Source organism: Styela clava, chromosome 1, assembly GCF_964204865.1.
Source record: "Styela clava chromosome 1, kaStyClav1.hap1.2, whole genome shotgun sequence".
Classification (NCBI taxonomy): domain Eukaryota; kingdom Metazoa; phylum Chordata; class Ascidiacea; order Stolidobranchia; family Styelidae; genus Styela; species Styela clava.
This window is the reverse complement of record NC_135250.1, coordinates 27,708,300-27,728,498: the sequence shown is the minus strand read 5'-3', so window position 1 is coordinate 27,728,498 and position 20,199 is coordinate 27,708,300. Positions and strand designations below refer to the sequence as shown.

The 20,199-nt window shown below is 35.3% G+C and overlaps 1 protein-coding gene across 1 annotated transcript; it reads left to right on the top strand.

The window, feature by feature from the left end:
- Positions 1-4,491: 4,491 nt before the first annotated feature.
- On the top strand, positions 4,492-15,292 carry LOC120326516 (enhancer of filamentation 1-like). Its single transcript, XM_039392836.2, has one exon. The coding sequence runs from the start codon at positions 4,586-4,588 to the stop codon at positions 6,995-6,997; it is 2,412 nt and encodes an 803-aa protein (XP_039248770.2). The 5' UTR covers positions 4,492-4,585; the 3' UTR covers positions 6,998-15,292.
- The last annotated feature ends 4,907 nt before the right edge of the window (positions 15,293-20,199 follow it).

The following is a 20,199-nucleotide window of genomic DNA, read 5'->3' as shown; positions in this document are numbered from 1 at the left end:
ATTCTTCTACGTCGTAATTTTATGATGGAAATCTTCATTTCGGAGACAATGTTGGCAATTACCGCAATCAAAATTTAAACAACTTGCATGACAATAAAATCACGTACCGGTATTTATTTCATGTAATATCGAAGCAGAAGTATTAGAGCATCTAGGACAGTTCCCAACCCTTTTTTCTTATCGTGGCACACTATTTAGCTCTTTGAACATTAGCGGCACACCTATCACAAAACTCGAATATTTACTAGCCATTAAGAGTGCGATAGTCGAACGCGAAAAATGGTTAATAGTTACCGATATTAGAACTGTTTTCTTACATTAATGTAAACGAGAGCGTCTTCGGAGCACCTCACATTATTGTAAAAGTTGCGCGGCCGTACTTATAATACGGTCTCTTCTAACGCACCGCTAACCACGCGCTTCGGTTTTGCACGCCCTTCAACGTTACGCCCTTATTATTATCGCATGTGTTCTCACTTTTTCACAACCTAATTCATTTTTGTTACAATTCAATGTTTCTCCCATTGCCAAAATTATTTTCGTGTTATTGTCGGCAGTCGCGAGAGAAATGAAAGTGGCAAACAAACTGTATTTCATTACAACAATTAATTATTATCGCTTAAAGCCTTAAAATACTAAATAGGTTTAAAGTTGTTATAAACAATTTTCACAGCTATACGTATCATTTCACGTTATGAATTTCGTGTGCAAGGCCCAAGCATAATTTGATGGCAAAGATCATATCATTTACTATGTCGAAACGCTTTTTCGACTTTACAGACCGCAAAAACTATCCGAAAAAGATAACCATTTTTGTGTTCGATATATGAAATAATTGTCCATTCCACCACGCTTTCGTGAAGTAGTGCAATTTACTACATTTATGAAGGTTTTATTAAGTTTCATTGCATCAGTGTTTGGATTACCTCGCGTTTCGCCAGATTACTGGCATGATTACAGATCACAAGGGTGGTCAAAATAGTATATTTTCATTGAATCGAATAATTTGTCGAAATCGAATAATTGTCGAAAATCGGGTTGAATTGGGGGTTTTATTCCGATTTTTAACTTCTGAGTCGCCTTTGATCTTTCTTGTCATCGTTTGTAAATTAACCTTCCCAATTTTAAGCTAAATATATTATCATTTCTGACGGCGGAATGCGGATATTTATGAAGACGATAGTTCACCTTTTTGATTTTACTTTTCTAAAGTGTGATTGCTTTATTTACGTATTAAATAAAGAATAAAAGCCCAGCAAAGTCATTGCGTGAATACTGAATGCTATTTTGAGTTCAAATTATGATTAAATAAGTCGGCAATAATGGCAATTCTACTAGTCAAATAATAATTTCTTTGTACAATTTGCGAAAAATTTCGCACAATAATTCCACTTCCACTCAAACTGTAAGCGTGAATGGTTATTTTTCAAAATAAGTATTAAATAAAATGGTATACCCAACCATTTGTGAGAATATCTATATGTGGATAACAAAATCTTATAATCCCGGGATTTTTTGGAAATGATTGCGGAATGCGGATTGAAAAAAACAGTCCAAATCCCGGGATTTCCCGTAGTCTCAACCATTGTACCTGCTTCGAAAAGTTCGCTGTGCGTAAATGTTGCTTCAACAGTCTTTTTATTATTATAAATCTAATACTTACTTAACTTATGTTAAGTTGCATGCACAGTACCACGGTCTATTTGTCGTTTGGGTTGAGTACCGGTACCGTACCTGCTAGTGGTGCACTCATACCGGTACTGCAGTATCGTCAGAGGACGGATATCGTGTCAAACTAGTCTATCGTGTACCTTAAAACACTGACATATTACAAAAAACCTACAGCATCTCTAGTACAGCATCTCTTGGATCATCTACCGCCCAACCACATGAGAATACACTGCAAAATCGCAGCATCCCCCCAAAAAGTGGTCCTGGCAGCAGTCGTCATGCCCTGATGAGTCGTATGAAAGTCGGTAATTGTCAACCGTGCCAAATAAGTAAATCATTCATTTCCACTTCTCCACAATTTTAATGTTGTATGCTAACACTGTTCAGTAGCTGAATTGTAGTATACTCTATATATAGTTTGAGTTTTTTTTTAATAAAAACATCACTTTTTCACACACGATAACACATAAATCCAATTGCACTTAAAAATATGAGTTTATGATAACTTGCCACCTCTTTAAGTGGTTCGACAATTTACATTTTCTAGTTGCAATAGTTTTTTCACAGTTATAAACACTTTTTATCATATATAAAAAGTTTGAAAGGTTGAAGCGCTAAGCAACATTTTTTTGGTTAGCAACAACACTTTACTAGAATGGTTCACAGATTGTGTGGACCAAACTTAGATTGCTGTCACCGAGGTTTACTGAGTAGTGCTACTTGGTTGAAAGTCTTTGTAGTAAAACCAAAATTGAACATGTTGTTAATCTTGAGTGCGATATTTATGCCATAGAAAAAATAACATCCTTGTAAATAAAAGTTACCGTACCCGTCACAAGATTTGACCTCTCTTTCCCAGAGTGAATTAAAGGTAGTCGCCGTTAGGCTTCGCTAAAGAGCAGTCTTAAAAGTCTGATTTTGTACGCTGATTTCAGTAACGCTGGCCGCCTGCTTTTCCTCCTACTTTCGTGCACTTTTTAGCAGTCTAGGACAGATTCACGCCTTTGGTGTGTTAGTCTGTTAGTAGACACCGGTAGCCTGAATATAAGTATGTACCGTAATGTAAATGCCGTAGAAAGTGAATTAGTTGTCTGTTTTACTGCACTAGTCTATCAGCCGATCGGTTCTTATACTTTTTCTTTATAGACTGCCAGTACGGTCTGACGGTACCGGTACCGGTCTGGTGGGCGGTGGCTGTCAATTTGGCTTTTCATCTTCTTCCTCCTAGCTGCCCAGAGAAAAAAGGAAGTAGTGGAAAGATTGTGAACAGTTTGATTATATAGTAAAGACTTCCTCCTCGTGAAAATGAATATTCCCTCCAAACCAGGGCTATTGAGTCGGAGATAATTTACGGTACGGTACAAGCTCAGCAGTATCAGGGTGTGGCGGATCATGCTACTGTCTGACTGTGCTAGGTGTCAGGAATACGCTCACCACCAGTACCGGTACGGTACCTTATGTGGCTGACGGCTAACTCGCCATGAGGGCTAACTCGCCATGGACCACTCGCCATGCGACGGCGGTTAACGGGTTAGCCTGCAACTGTGCGGAGGCTCTTCTTGTAATGGGAGATGGAAAGGTGGCTGTTTATACTAACAACTTCAATAGTAAGGATAAATATATTAAATTAAATGTGTTTGGTTACAATACCTACTGTGCAAATGGTAACAATGGTCAATTATAAAGAATAAAGACATGGCGAGTTAGCCCTCTCTCGAACTCGCGATGTCGATCGTCAATTATAAAGAATAAAGACATGGCGAGTTAGCCCTCTCTCTCTCTCTCTCGAAATGGCGATGTCGATGGTCAATTATAAAGAATAAAGACATGGCGAGTTAGCCCTCTCTCTCGAACTCGCGATGTCGATCGTCAATTATAAAGAATAAAGACATGGCGAGTTAGCTCTCTCTCTCTCTCTCGAAATGGCGATGTCGATGGTCAATTATAAAGAATAAAGACATGGCGAGTTAGCCCTCTCGAACTCGCGATGTCGATCGTCAATTATAAAGAATAAAGACATGGCGAGTTAGCCCTCTCTCTCTCTCGAACTCGCGATGTCGATCGTCAATTATAAAGAAAATAGACATGGCGAGTTAGCTCTCTCTCTCCCTCTCTGCTCGCAATCAACGGCTGTTAGAATAAAATGAGACTGCCGGTAGCAAAATAGAACTTTTGATATATTTAGCGTTGTTGGTTATTCAGAGCTCATACAATCAATTAATATGATGATATATTTAGCATGCTTAGATGAAAATGATAAGTTGAGACATCCTTTGCGCGTCGAGTACCGTACGGTACCGGTATGCCTTCCGACATATAAGCACGTTTTCTTGTCACTTTGTTACCATTTGCACAGTAGGTATTGTAACCAAACACATTTAATTTAATATATTTATCCTTACTATTGAAGTTGTTAGTATAAACAGCCACCTTTCCATCTCCCATTACAAGAAGAGCCTCCACACAGTTGCAGGCTAACCCGTTAACCGCCGTCGCATGGCGAGTGGTCCATGGCGAGTTAGCCCTCATGGCGAGTTAGCCTCCACCCCCTTATGTTACTGGTACGACACAAGTCATGTACCGGTACGGTATCTCCTGAGATGATTGTTTCTCCGTGATTGTTTTAGTAAACTAAATGCCGGGACATCTTGGAATCAGAGAACTGTGGCTTACTGTCTATGCTAAATTCTAGTTCAAAATTACGGATGGCAAACATATTTTAAACTGAACATAGACCAATAAAAACCGCTGTGTTTCATTGTCCTCTTCGTTACCGTATTTTTGACTCCTGTCTACAGGACTAAGAAAAAAATGTTTACACTTGATTCAAAACTTATTTTTTCTGTATAGTTTGGCTAAAATGTAAATTATATAGGTTTTAATATCCTATCCATTTTAAAATTTGAATTGCAAAATGACTGCTGGCAACATTCTTGCAAAAGCATTGTATGATAATTTGGCAGAGACAGAGGATGAACTTAATTTCCATCGCGGAGATATTGTTACAGTTATCGAGCAAAATACTGCAGGAATTGATGGATGGTGGCTTTGTTCTTTGAATGGCCGGAAAGGCATTGCACCGGGGAATCGCTTACGCTTGATGCCCTTAATGCAAGGTATTTCGCAACAAACTGTTTTGGAAAAACCTTTGATAAATGTGGAAGATGAAGAATACGATATCCCAACTCACCAGTATTATAATCAGAATAACAATAATAATGACCCTAATGATGTTTATGATGTCCCGGTTTCGAGGCATTTCGGGTCACGACCGGAACTCGATCTTGACCCTGATGAGGTATATGATGTCCCACCAGTTCATGCTACATTGCATACATCAAACATTCAATTGAGCAATGAAAATTTACTAACGTCTTCACCTCAACATCGGACGGTTACAATTGAACAAGAAGTCTATGATGTTCCTTCTAATCTAATCGCTCCTGCGAATATAAGCAACATAACCAGTGAGTATGATCCATCGGAAATTTATGATGTGCCACCAAATCGGTCTTTAGAGCCCGAGGAAGTATACGACGTACCCGTGTCTAATAAAATGTCAGGGCCTGAACCACTAGATGTCAGTGCAATGCTCGTACAACAAGAGGAAGACGAAGAAGAATATGATATTCCTCCGTCACGTCCGTTTGGCCAAGATACGGTCGATAGCGGTTTGATTCCAATGTATCAAGCTTCAACTCCTTCATCGAAAGTGGTTAGCTCCGATCGTCTTGATTCACCGGATTTAATTTACGATGTCCCATCATCTAATCGTTCAGCTGGTGATGTCACAGATGGGAGTTTGAATTTGAGCAGCGTTAGCACAAACTCAAAATTTCATCCTGGAAATCGTAGCTTGTTGAAACAAGAATCTGAAGACTATGTTTACGATGTGCCGCCACGAATCACACGAGAACCGTTATCAACTTCACAACAGACTGAAAACGAGTCACTAGATCTCGTCATCAAACGTCTATCTCTTGTCGGTTCAGCGGAATATAAAAATGATCGTAAATCAACTTCATCAAGTGATTCTCTTTCTAGTATTATTGCAGCGAACGCCAACTATACGGAGTTGAATCTGGAGTTATCATCAGCCATTGACCAACTTATAAAATTGAAACAGTCTCTGGAAGACAGTGTTTCGGTGCTGTTAACCCACGTCTATGAAGGCTGGAGGTTAAAAGAAAACATTTCTGGCAAAATTGGTGTGATAAAAGGAGTTTTCGAGGTCGTTCTATCAGCAGTTGGGCAATATGTTGAATTCGCAAGAGGAGCAATGGCTAATGCTAATGCAGCCCAGCAGCGAGGTCTATCTGTAACTTTACCCCGAGCTCTTATAACAGGGATGCATAAACTTTTGCAACCTCTGGAAGAAGATAATTTAATGTTACAGCAAGCGTTTACTGCATTAGATCAAGCATATTGGAGTCTTGGTAAAGTAGTATCAAATGATCCAGACTTCGGGGTCCCTGATGAGATTGATAGCTTCGTTATGACATCCCGTGCTGTGTCAGACGATGCTCGCCAGATAGCTGCGTTCATTCACACACACTCGCAATACCTTTTCAAGAAAGTGGAGACACGGCCTCCAACTGCTTTTGAGAATTACAAAGCACAACAGATTATTCAAACAAGGCCTTTACCAGATCTACCTCCCCAAAAGCTACGGTCTCCCACTACTATTATCACAAGACCAGATGAAGACTCCTGGCTTGAGGATTATGATTATGTTGCATTGGACGACCAGGGTCAAGCCATACAAGATGGTACATTCAATAACAGCAATTCAAGCGTGATCAACGAGGTTTCAATAAAGGTGAAAACGCGACATATCGAAGTGTTACAAGTTTTGGAAATGAGTAATAAACAACATGGCGTCCCCAAGATTATCAACGGTAAAACAAACGAGAATAACTCAATAACTAATGACCAATTTACTCTCCAAGACATGGTTGAAGATTTACCAATTCTTGTTGAAAGCCTTGTATCAGCAATAAAAGGATTTTACTCGTGTTTGGATAATAACGACCCGCCGAAAACATTTGTCGCACTTAGCAAGCAAGTTATTCTTTGCGCCCACGAACTTGTCTTTTTTGGAGATACTTTATATCGACGGTTACACCATCAACAAATGCAAGATATAGTTAAAGGACATTGCACAGAAATATGTACTTCATTAAAACGAACTGTTGCGGCAACTAAAAATGCAGCCCAGCAATGGCCTTCTGTAAATGCAGTGCAGGAAATGATTGACAGAGTCACAGACATTTCTGCATCAGCACATCAATTTAGAATTTTACTCAGTCAGTGTTCTGTAAGGTGAGCAAAAATCATTGTGGCAATTAAAACTTTTTATGTATAAATCAGTGCTGTGGACTCGCGATTGTAAAATCTTGACTCCAACTTCGGCTCAAAAAATCAAATTTTGATATCAAACTATCGCATATGCAAGGTACTTCAATTACCGTAATAGACTTGCATTGAGACATCTTAGTAAACTTGATGCTTTCTAAATATCCAACTCCGGGAAATTTCGACTTGTCATTTAATTTGAATGTATAACCCCGACTTCACAGCTGTCATGTGAGTACGTTTCCCTTGGTAGCATACCTATACTTGACTTACCGTAAATCAAGGTCAAATATGTGCCATTCTCAAAACCGTTGCGCAACAAGTCTAGCACCTATCACTTGTCTTATTTTTATGGAACATGTGGTGCTAATTTAAAACCTTCATTTCAGTTTTATATTTTTTATTTCAAACATAATTGAATGATTTATCAAGAATATTTTTGTCAATTTACATTCGGTGCATGGTTTTTTTCTGTCGTGTCTATATTCTCCCTAGTTGAGGAAAGCAATGAAATAACATTTTTTAGAGTCACATCATGTCTACAAATAGGTATTAAAATTAATTCAATTCCTTTTATGGTTCATTCAATATCAATACAACTAAATCAGCTTACGTATGTTACATTTCAACATTTTAATAAAATAGCACTTTTTTAATACTTTGGTTCTAATTTCGGAAAAATGTGACAAGCTGTTTTGATTTTACTGCAGCAATATAGTTCTCTTTCAGCATCTCATTCATTGGGCCTTGTGAAATCAATCTAAATTACAACAATCCAACGGACAAAGAAACCCAACCCTTAGAATTGTCAAACACATTATTTATTTATTAAATTGCATTAGATCATCGCAGTTGTCGTTTCAGCGCTAGACCATCGCCGCAAATAAGACTTCATGAAATTTTAAAACAGTTGTTCAAACTGTAAATAGGTGACTCATCCAATACTGGAAATATTTCACATTCAGTCCATTTTATTAACACTATTGGAATGAAAAGATCTTTCTATTTGTCATGAGCTTTGTAATTTTCTTTGTACGATACATTAGATACATTTTCTTCCCGGAAGGAATTTGAGTTCATCTCATTACTATAGGCTTCCCACTGAGTCATACATAATACCATGATTTTTTACCATAATTATATGAGATATAATGAAATCATATTATAGGTATATTTCAAGTTATTTGTTTATTATTTTCGTTGCAAGCTTTTGATATTCATTTAGATACTGGTACTTCACATACGGTAAGCACTTTCCAATGTTGTGATTTTTTCTTATGGGCATTTTAATTTAAAATCAAATTATTTTGAACCTAAGCACACCACCGTACCCCGAACTTGGTGGCTATACTATAAGAATCTGTCAATTTACTCAATTCAGGCCAAGCTAATCCGCTATATATATAACTGTTTAAAAGTGAAGACAAGAAATGTACTGGTATTTGCAATATTGATATATGAGAAGAAGTTGAACATAATCTAATTTAGAACATTCCAAGAGTCTTTTTGAGTCTGAAATATGTTAATGTTTTATTTTAGATTAAGTTTAATACCTGAGTAATTTTCACAACTCATTGCATAGTAAAGGACATAGTAGGCTATGTTTGGATAGTTCATTATTTTGTAAATTCCAAGTCAAGTTTTATCTGGCTGTGAGATGCACTATTGTTCAAAATCAAGTACTTACAGTGAATTCAACTATTTTAAATGTATTTCATTATTCAATTCAGCTAGCATTTCTATGAGCCTGATATTTCTGGTTTCATTTTTGATGAGTATGGGCTTACTAAGGTCTTTGTATTTATAAAAAAAAAATCATTTAAAATTTACATTGGTACATTCTACATGTAAGCTTTTTCGAGGCCTGGTTTACTAATTTGATAATTTTATCCCTGATTTTATTGGTTTTTAAACAATTTCTATGTTATTAAAATTTAGCCTGCTTTCGAAGGTTTTGTATCATGTCATCTCTTACAATTTCTTAGAAGCAACATATGGCATCAGTTTCTTATCAGTTTTTATAAATTCAAACTCTCTTGGTATTGGCAATTGTGGTTAAGGAGAGGCAGCCTATATGTCTGAATTCTATTTTGATAGCATATGGTGTGGTGGTGATATACATTGCTTATGTAAATAAGTTCTGTTACATTGTAGTGACATATTAAATTATGGTAATACTATACTCTATTGTAGAATTTCGATGTTAGATTACTTTCGAAGCATAAGATCATAAAATTTACTCCATATGATTTTACAAATTGATATAACTGCCCTATTCAAAATTCATGCATTTCCCCACTAAAATAATAATTTTCACAAATTAAAATTTTAAATTCCCATTTGAATCTATTTTAATCTAAATATTTCAACAATCTAAATTTATTTCAATTTCTTAATAAGTATTTCGGATAGGCCTATTTCTTTCCGTCATTTTAAAGCTCAGTTTCGACAAGATTTATTTAAATTTCAATATTAAATATACAAATATTATTAAAGAGTTTCAGAGCTTTTTATGGGCGTAAAATAACTGCTCTATAAATGAGCTGAACCCAAAATCGACTCGCAATTGCTTATGATGAATTGCATTGTGATTCAACCACGATATTCGCTAGGCTTTGATTTTAAGGATTTTGAATGATGAGCTTCATTAGGTTTTGTTTGCTTGAAAGGCTTCTTGCAAGATTAAGTACCGGCAATGCTTTACATATTTGAGGTTTAAACTGCTAATGTTTCTTTATAGATTGGTGTCGGATGACATTCTAATTTTGATAAATCTCCCCTATCTGATGTAAGTCATGGATATGAGAAAATAACATTTAGTCGAATTTTATTTAAGTATATTATCATTAAATTTGACTTTATGTAGTAGCATGGATGTTCAAAACTGAACATTTTACTGTTTTGAATACATTCCAAAATAATAATTTTGACATTAAACACAGAGTGTCCCAACAAATCCAACCTCACTTGAATATTCTACATGTCCAACAAATTTATGTGACTTTTATTTTTAAAATAGTTTTACAAGCTTAATACTCCAATGACCTTTATGAAATTATGCCTTGAGGGGTTTGGATAGTTTATAAATATTGCGTAATCATAATGGTCGATTGGTCAGAAAATAAATTGGGCTTGGCCAACTTTTGTCAAAAATTGAAGTAATGCCGAACCAAATAGCTTTGGATCCTTTCAATAAATAGTAGCTCTCCACATATTCGGTAGATGTCAGATATCGTACATGGCCTTGTTTGGAGCAAATGGCATGATAAGCCTATGAAAAAATTAAAATAATGTGCTAATATCAACTCAAAAAAAACAATTTTAGAATAATTTGTCAAGTATTTGGAATAGTTTAAATGCCTTCTGTTGAATGTAATATATTTGTGCGAAACAGTTCTCGATTTGGATTTGATTGAAATCACTTTAATACCAGAAAATTCCCAAAGCTTTGGATTTTGATTTCTAAGGTAAATGTGTTAGATTTAAAGGTGTGACTGCAAATATTTGAACTGATTTGACCTGGTTTTTGTGAGATATCTGGCACTGTAATCTAATAACATATGGTCTCCATGGGCAGACCTTTAAAGCTCTCATATTCACAGTTTGCACCATGAAATCTTCTCTCCCCAAGGAACGTTAGAAAACTCTTAGGAATTGCCATTTGACCTATTGTTGTGTGGCAAAGATGGTTAATAAGCGATGCTCATTCCATGTTTGTAAAATTATCAATTGATTAAAATCTAAATTAGAGGATTTTTGCAGTTTGGAGATTAAGAATAAAACTATACTACAGAAACTGATTTGTTCCATGCCAAGAACTATACTTTTAAACTTACACCACAACAATATTTATATATTATTTCAAAAACCAAAATTTGCTATTTTGAAGGATTTAATAAGAGTCTTGCAGAACACTAACACAAATATATTTCTGTAACGTTACATTTGACCAAAGTTAGACTTCCTCAAACAAACATAATAAGGTATCCCGAAAAAGAAATGACATGCATTCAGCATGAGCCTTTCAGACATTATATTGGATATATAGCTCTCTGACCAATAAAACTAATCAAAAGTGGATATTAGTTGCATTCCTTCTCAACACATTCGTCTTGAAATTTTTACCACATCCATTTTCTGTGAGTCTGTTAGACATTGGAATATTCAAAATAAAATTATATCAGATAACAGGCCAGTATGAACACCAAATAAGACAAGTCAAATCTAAATATTAGTTGTAGTCCTATCCTTGGTACTTGCGTAGTATGTGAGTCATGTTAGAGTTGGGCCATAATTTTATTCCGATTTTCCTTATTTCAGTTATATTAGGAGTTCAGGGACTGTCTGTGTTAGCCAAGTGAATATTCCCCCTGCCCATAAGTTTTAGTCACACAACTTGTTGTAAAGTAGGCGAACAAAATCAGTTACCTCCATTCATATTGGTACACACACTTCCGAAGTGCACTATCCTTAATATTCTATCAAATCCCAACCTCGCGGTTTAATTATTTTGAGGCAAATTTGCCAGCTATTTTTGATTTGAATTGAACTGTTTACAATATTTATGGTTGACCTGCGGTAAGGAATTCGGAGAATTTTCAAAACACACTAGACATTGTAATACCTTGTTGTACTAAGGTGTGTCTAATCTATAATAATAAGTGGTTTAGGCTGTTGTTAGAGGTCCCATTATAGTAGTTAGGTTGTAATTGGAAATAGATTGATGTATCGCCCTGAATAATGAATACTTTTCAAGATAAACTGGTAAATGCTGAAATTCAGGTACGCCCGTAGTGTGTGTACCAGGTTAGGGTTAAGCCAAAATTTTATTCCAATTTAGGGTTCTATTTACGCAAGTTCTGGGACTATCTGTGATAGCCAAGTGAATATACTCCCTGCCCATAGGTTTCAGTCCCTTTACACAACTTGATGTAAAGTCGGCGAACAAAATTAGTTACCTCCATACTTGTACACACACTTCTGCAGTACCGAAATTCATGCTGTAAATAATTACTTGAAAATATTACAAATAAAATAAGTGCCCTAAGCTGGTCCTAACTTTAATTTGGAGCTATATTCGCCACAGTATTTCAATAAAATGTCGCAGAAATTTAATAATTCAAAATATGCTTTTTCTCCATTTTCTCAACACAGCTTTTTTTTCAGTTTTATGCCTTTGAGTTGTGTGTTAGATTGTTCCATATTTACTTGGGATAGAAAAGTAGGCAGCTTACTCATAAAAGTCCTCGAACTTGGATAGTTTCTTTTATTTTTGCTGATTTTTAAATTCATGTGGTTGAGTTTGGGGTGTTATCAATACTGTATTTCAAAATATCAGTCATGTTGAAGTCTTACAATTATCGCTCTACTAATTTGATAGATTATTTGACATAATACTCATCTCTTGGTTAATAGGGAATTATTATTTAGTTTATGCTGTATATAAGCAGCACTGATATGCAACAGGCATATTTTTGAAGGAGCAAGAATCTTTCCTGTTCAGCATTACCTAAACATGTATTATAGGGCGTCCATGAAGTCTTTTTTTTCAAAATTGCAAAGGAAATTTATCGATACCATATATTGTATTGGCCCTCACAGATGTATTAAATGAAGTAAAAATTCTTGAACAATCACTGATTAAAAAACAACAAACCCGGTTATTAAAGATATATTGAGAACTGACTTCATAACAAAATTAAAATTGTTACGAGACTTTAGGGGCACTCTGTATATCCTTAGTGAGGAGGTGGGCATTGTCCTAATTCCATAAAATTCACAGATTTCATCTCTGGCCATCAATTTCTGTAGACCCTAGTTGGTTCAATTAAGCATGAAAAACATGGACTCTCGTAGCTATTCCAAATCACAAACAGCGCAGATATGCAACGAGCAACTATTTTTGAAAGCGGAAAAACATTCTCAGTTTTGGCATTGCCTAAACATGTATTACCGTAATTATACCCTTAGTGATGTGGTGGGCATTGCCTTAATTACATAAAATTTATTGATTTCATTTTTTATTAAATTTGTTGGCCATCATTTTCTGTAGACACTAGTTGGTTCAATTAAGCATGAAAAAATATGGACTCTTATAGCTATTACAAATTAAACCAGGAGAATCTGTGACCATTCAGCTCACTTTTAATCTTCTGCTAATCTTTTACTGAAGTGTTTTTGTCTGTATAACATAAGATTGATTTCCTGTGTAATGTCTGATGTCATTGCTACTGTCTATTCAAGTCAGATAACATCCCTATTGTGGTTGAAGCATTGCAGAATGCAGACATTTTATTGTCTGATTCCTGGAATGTCATTTATCTGATAAGAAATTCCAAGATGTTGGGAAAGGAAACAGTTTATTGATTTGTTATTGAATGTAACCCATTGTGCATTGGTTGTGTAAATTTCATAAAAATATCTAGAACCAAATTCTGGTATTCATCATATCATCATGAATGCTCTTCATGAATTGATATGTTTCTATAACTGTTATTTTTTGTCTTTTCGAATACCTTCATATTATATTTTGATTAGGCAATTCATAATTTTAAATTTTTAAAAATACTTTCATTGCTCTCAAATATTTTGTGGCATGAATTATTTTGAAGTTTGTTGTATGTGTACCTACTATAATTAGCAATGTTTAAGAAATTTAGTTGAAGTTAAATTATGTCAGGATTTAATTGTTATAAATAATATTATTAACCAATTCAGAGTATTTGCCCATGTGTATGATATACCAACAATGTAAGGTATCTTAAGTTAAATAAAATTATTATTAATAATTAAACTATTATTAATATCAATTTATTTGTTATTTTTTCCAATGTTTATTGTATTTCCTGAGTGCTGGCAATTTGTCATTTTCAATTTCTGTATTTTTGAGACGGTGCTATTTTTTGCATTCTGTAAGGTATTTGTACTAGCAAATTGGTGCCTTTATTGAATAATATTTTTCTAATTTATATATGTACTGTGACATTATATAGGTACCATTGCTATCTGCAGTTATAATTGCTTATTTTATGTGTGAAAATCCATCCCAGTTATTGTTTATCATTCACTTTTATTGTCGTATATACCTTCATACTTTTATCAAGGCATTATGAATTTTTTCCACTACAGTAAAATAATCGTCTGGTAGAATTTGTTGCATTACTGGCATCTTCATGCTTTTATTTAAGGCAATTTGACTTTAAGGCAATTTGACTCCAGTAAATAACAGATTGTTGTTTTCTTTGGTCATCTTTGTAATAATCATGACCTTGGTTTACAATAATTAGGAATATGAATCGCATATGACATCGCTATTTGTGTGGCCTCCGCATATCGTTAATAAACTATGGGATTTACTTTGTAAGCCACTTTGGGGTTTTCAAATCAATAATACGGACCATAAGACTATCACACAATGTTCAATAATCCCCAGAAACTCAATGAAAAAATTAATTGGAGGAGCAATTTATTGTACATTTGTACCCCCAATTAGGACCCCCTGCCCCCGTGTCATACATAGCAATTTTTAGTGGCTAAACCCCTTTTTAACCCACCTTTTCCTGGCCCGCTGACAATCTAACTTGGCAATTTGAACATTCAGACCCCCCCTCCCCCAATAATTGCCATGTATATATCTTCGCATATTCTTACTTTGCAATCTATTTTTCATATTTCGGTATTTCATTCTTTTCGCCGCTATTCTAATGCCGATGTTTTATATAGACGTATCAAATTGAAACTCGAAACAAAAAACATTGAAATAATGTGTTCACTTAAATAAGGTTCAGCAAATCAGTCGAATGTGTCTATTTGTATCATTCACAAAAAAATGGTCAAACGCAATAAGAACCCATGCCAGATTTTAACTCTTCAATCCAACTAAATTCGTCTTGGACTCCCAGGGGTAGGGGATGAACCCACACATCCAAAATTAATCTCCTCTTCAACGCCACACTTCAATTACTAACATGAATATAATTGTATTTGAATGTCTAGAAAGTGTGGTATTTAGCAGTACCCATATCATATCAAACAGTAGTGTGGTGGCGGTATTAGTCATTCAACTTTCGTGTTCATACATCCGATCATTTTTCTCTTGTTTATTATAATAACTCATCTCGCCGTCCCATTTCATTGTCATTTTCAACAATTTGATTTCTCTTACAACACTTTTGCTCATCAGCGTCTTTTAACACAAAATCTGTAGATTTTTAGTAATTTTATCAATCAGTACTTTTTTCATCGTAATAAATTCGATATTTGAAAATTGGATTTTTTTTCTAGGTTTGGTCAGGGTAAGGAAACTACTAGGGCTGGGCATTTTGATTCGAATAGTAAATTATTCGGATTGGTTCATACGACAATTCGAATTGCCGCCATATTGTTATTTTGAATCCATCAATTTTTTTTTATCGGAGACATATTTTTAAAATGCATTTCCGTCTTACCACACTTTTGAGTGAGTTGTTATTGTAATATGTTTCGGCGAACTGGCTGATTGATATATTCTATTTTCAATAATTTATGCGTCTGGCAATTCATTACAGTAAAAAAATATCTACATAGCTTCCAATAACCTAAGATTCAGAAATAATATTCGAATCCATTCTGAAAGTTTCAGTTTTATTACAGAGAAGGTGAGTCGACACCCCTTGATACCGCCCATATTGACAAGCATGATATTCGTGCTAAATACAGGTTCAATTGTTGAGTGTGCAGGGGAGTAAGCTACCGAAAGTTTCATACATTATTGAAATGTTTAGAATGCTTCTTTTACCACCATTGGAAATGTGAAATTTCGACTTCGGGATTTATGAACTATTACTCCAGAGTTTCACTTTGAAAATACGACTACAGTGGAGACATATCAAACTCTGGCTTCAACTCTGTTTGTAGGTACTCGCAAGTTTAGCTGTAACGAACTGGATTCACGCAGCTTTGGTTGCTCATAACCAAATATTCACACTGAAGAAGGGTGTTACACTTTCCACTTTTTCGAGGTTTAATTTTGTAAAAGTAAGTGTGAAATTCTATAGTGCGCGAAAATTGCTGTGGAATCCTTTTGTTTTTTAGATCTTCATAAAAGGACGTTCTCCCTTGCCAACTTTATTTGAATAATTGATCAAATGAAAATATCCGGTTTACGCCAACTAGGTGTTTGCGTACTTCTGATGTCGGGTGATGAAAAAAAATCTTTCAACTCGTAAAATTCTAAAGTTTGCCGCGATCTTCAATTGGATTAGCATTAAAATAAGATACCCCAATCTAATGAGTTTATTACTGTGATAGGATTATGTATATTTTTCATTATTTCCTCTTCTGTACCGTTTGTCGGTCTTGTGTTTACTCAGATAATACAGTAATGTGAAGCCGGAAAACCATAGATCGAAGAAGTTACTACCTGCGGATTGTAACCGTGTCCATGGCATAGAAAATAAGTGAATTACGTTTAATTTTGATGAGCGATTATGAAGCTTACCCTTTCTTATCTCCAAATGTATATATACCAGTTCAGTTACCCCCTCCTCATAGTGGGTGAACAACCCTCTAAAATATAATTGTAGGCTATTTGAATATCCAAAAATCGGTGTATATACCAGGGCAAGATGGCCATTCAAATACATAACACTTTTATTTAGGTTATAAATAATTTTATCGCTAATAACAGAATATGTATCACCCCCTAACTTTGAATCCACCCACCCCCACAAATATGAAAAGCTTGGGAGCGTACTGTACCAGTCAAATGTTGGAAGCGAAGTTCATATTTTGAATGGTCGGGATTTGAAGGTAAATTACGATGTTGAACCTGTGCGCGTGCTCAAACATCTGAGTGAAGCAATGCAGTGTGGAAATGCAAATATTGGATCAAAGGAATAGAAAGTAATATTGCCACTGTATACGTAGTGATCGAGAAATGTGATTATATATAATATATATAGTAAAACAAATTCGGATTCTTCCGAAATTTGGCGACTTTAATCGGATTTACGCTTAAATAATACATCCAAATTTATTGGATTATATATATATTAATAATAGTATTTGTATAGATTATTATTTACTTCGTTATCCAGTTTGTCGACCTGTGTGTAGGTAGGTTTACAAAGATACCATAGGACACTTCGGTAAGTTTCACATTTCTGTACCAGATAATCATAGATTGAACAATTTTATATCAAGAAATTTTGCTATCTTGAAGTTGTGATCGTGTTAATTAAAAATAACAGATTATGCCTAGCGTTCGCGTGGTCGTCGATCATAATCCTTACCAGTTTTGAGATCCAATATCAATCGAGTGTGAGGTCAAAGATAATTATGTCTGTTGATTTAATATTCCCTCGGGTATAATACGAAGCGAATTTGCAATTCAGTAAAGCCGTATCATACTGAGTGTTCATTGTATAAACATACATTGGAAGGGCGTTTGAAACTCGAAGAAATAGAAAATATCATTCAAAATATAACTGTTTTATAAGATTGAAAGCAGGTCTTGCAAAGTCAAGGAAAATTTACAATCGACTCCGAGAAATCGAAATTTATTCACAAGCACCTGAACATATGCCAGACCTAATACTGTTTTAGTTTCATAAAGAATATTCACTTCTTTGATAACCATTGGAACTGAAAGTCTGAATCCAGGAATCCCGACTCCGGAAATCCAGAATTTCCACCCCGAACCCCAACTCCGAGGAGTTTGAAGTTACAACTTCGACTCGAGTGAAAATAATATGCCAATTCTAAGTCCACAACCCTGGTAGAACGCCGTGCCTGTAATACGCCATGCTATAAGAAGTGCAGCACATTTCTTATCAAGTGATCCATTGACTAAAGAGCAAATTGTTACCGTGCGTTGCAGGTTGATACACCTTAATTTTTTTGACAATATTTACCATTTTGCTCTTATAGTATAGGGCGACACCCGCATCCATTTGTGATTTTAATATAATAACTCCCTAAGGACTAAGTCTGCAGGCCTATTGCAGACACATTTAAATACCCTGTCCGTTTGGACTTGTATTATGCTGATGACAATGTGATAACGTGACATTATATTGATGTATACCAGGGGTCACCAAACTTTTTTGACCGCGGGCCGGATATGACTCAAACTGGGTTGAAACGGGCCGGATGAATATTTTTGTCAATGCAATAAAATAAATTCACAAAAGTTGGAAAATTCATCCAATTTATTTAACAATATATATTCTACATTTCTGAAGACTTGAATATTTAATTCTATCTATATCGCAGAATATAGATCAAAAACATCCTAGGAAAACAAATATACAAGATTTCTATATCTAGACAACTATCCTGAGTTTAGCTGTTATCAAAACGTTGCTGTCATGGAATGTTACAAAATCGGCTATTTCTCGCCAAAATAATGTACGCTTCACGTCTGCTAAGTACTGTTACGCCGTGTTGGAATACTGCTACTGCTAAAAACGACTACGCACTGCCTGCTGTAGCTTGGAATTCCATGAAATTTTGACATAATTTAGATAAAATAAACAACATATCTGGTATTTAATTTTTTCATTAGCGCATACATTTCTCAGCTTTCGACGCTTTTAAAAATTCCGCCTCCCCCCTTTTATTCGTAGTGCAAATTAAACTATCATGCACAACTCCAGCGTTTATTTGCGACGATCTTTCGGCGGTGTCAATGACCGTGGCCAGAATAAAATCCCGAAATAGTCTCAATATTAGTGATTGACATGTGTTATTTTTTCATATTTATTACAGTTCTTATCAAAAAAGTTCAGCCATTTTTGCGTGTTATTGCGGGTCGGATAAAATGACGCCACGGGCAGGATCCGGCCCGGGGGCCGTAGTTTGGTGACCCCTGATGTATACGATGCAACATATCAAACTAGTTCTAAGTGAGACAATGCATTATGTAAGAAACCGAGATCTTTTGTACAAAAGCCCGCGCCACTAACGCGAAAAGGTGAGATTGGAAAAAACACCCCCTCCACAATATAAAACAAAACAGACTAGTAATCATCCAGTTGAGGTTAGGAATGATTAGAAAATTTGACCGAGCAACTGAGCGATAAGTGGCATAGGTTTGAGTCGTGAATCGTGATCCACCGAACTGTTGTGTGACCCTATGCGAGGCGGGTTGCATGGGTTCCAGTTCGGGTAGAGATCAAGATAAAATGAAAATTTTTAATAGAAACGATATTGTCTTTACTGTTTATTACCTTGAACAAAGGGAAAAGACACTATTAAAGTAACTTCAATTTTATATATATCATTCCATAAAAAAGCTGTGGGAGAACACTCGCCATATCTCTTTAGCCTGCGCTCTTAAAAGTTGCAACCGAAAATCTTTATCCAACAATCATACACATGTGGATTTAATTGGGCGATTTAATTACAGTCCCGAAGGGATATCAGACGCCGGCTCAGTGTAAATATATTATCAATATTCTCACTTACTTGGGAATACTGGATCAAACGATAGTGTTGATTAGTCTCGCGGGTCATGATTACTCATTGTATGAAAGCACTATTGAAAATAACAGTTTCAATTGAATGGTCAAGGGTCGTGTGTGGGGAAAAAACAACAGCCTAATTAAGAAAAGGAATATCGTCATTTAAGAGACATATCAACAAACAACGAAACTCTTTTATCTGGAATTGAATTAGTGATGTGAACAGGACATGAGTTAATACATATACAGAGTGTCCGTAGAGTCTTAAAATTGTTTAAAGTTGCAAAGGGATTTTCCGATATCATATTGTTTTGGCCCTCACAGTTGTATTAAATGAAGTAAAAATACCTAAACAATTACTGATTAAAAAACAAAAAAAAATGGTTAACATATATTAAGAACTGACTTCAGAACAAAATTGAAAAGGGACTTCATGGACACCCTGTATAATATACAGTGTATATTATAGTTTGGTAGTACTCGCAATAGTGATAAATTTCTGTTTCTGTCTTCTTCTCCGGAGATTGGCTAAGAAATATTTCATTATGACTATTGAGTGACCTGTGAATATTTAGTTAAAAGTTTTCATTATGGGTTTACACCACGAAACATACTTCAAAATTGTTGGCTACCAGTTCGCCAAGTTAACTATACCAACCAACCACATATTTAGTTTAAAAACCGTGAATAATCATCAAAATACACCACACATACAGCCAAACTAGCATAA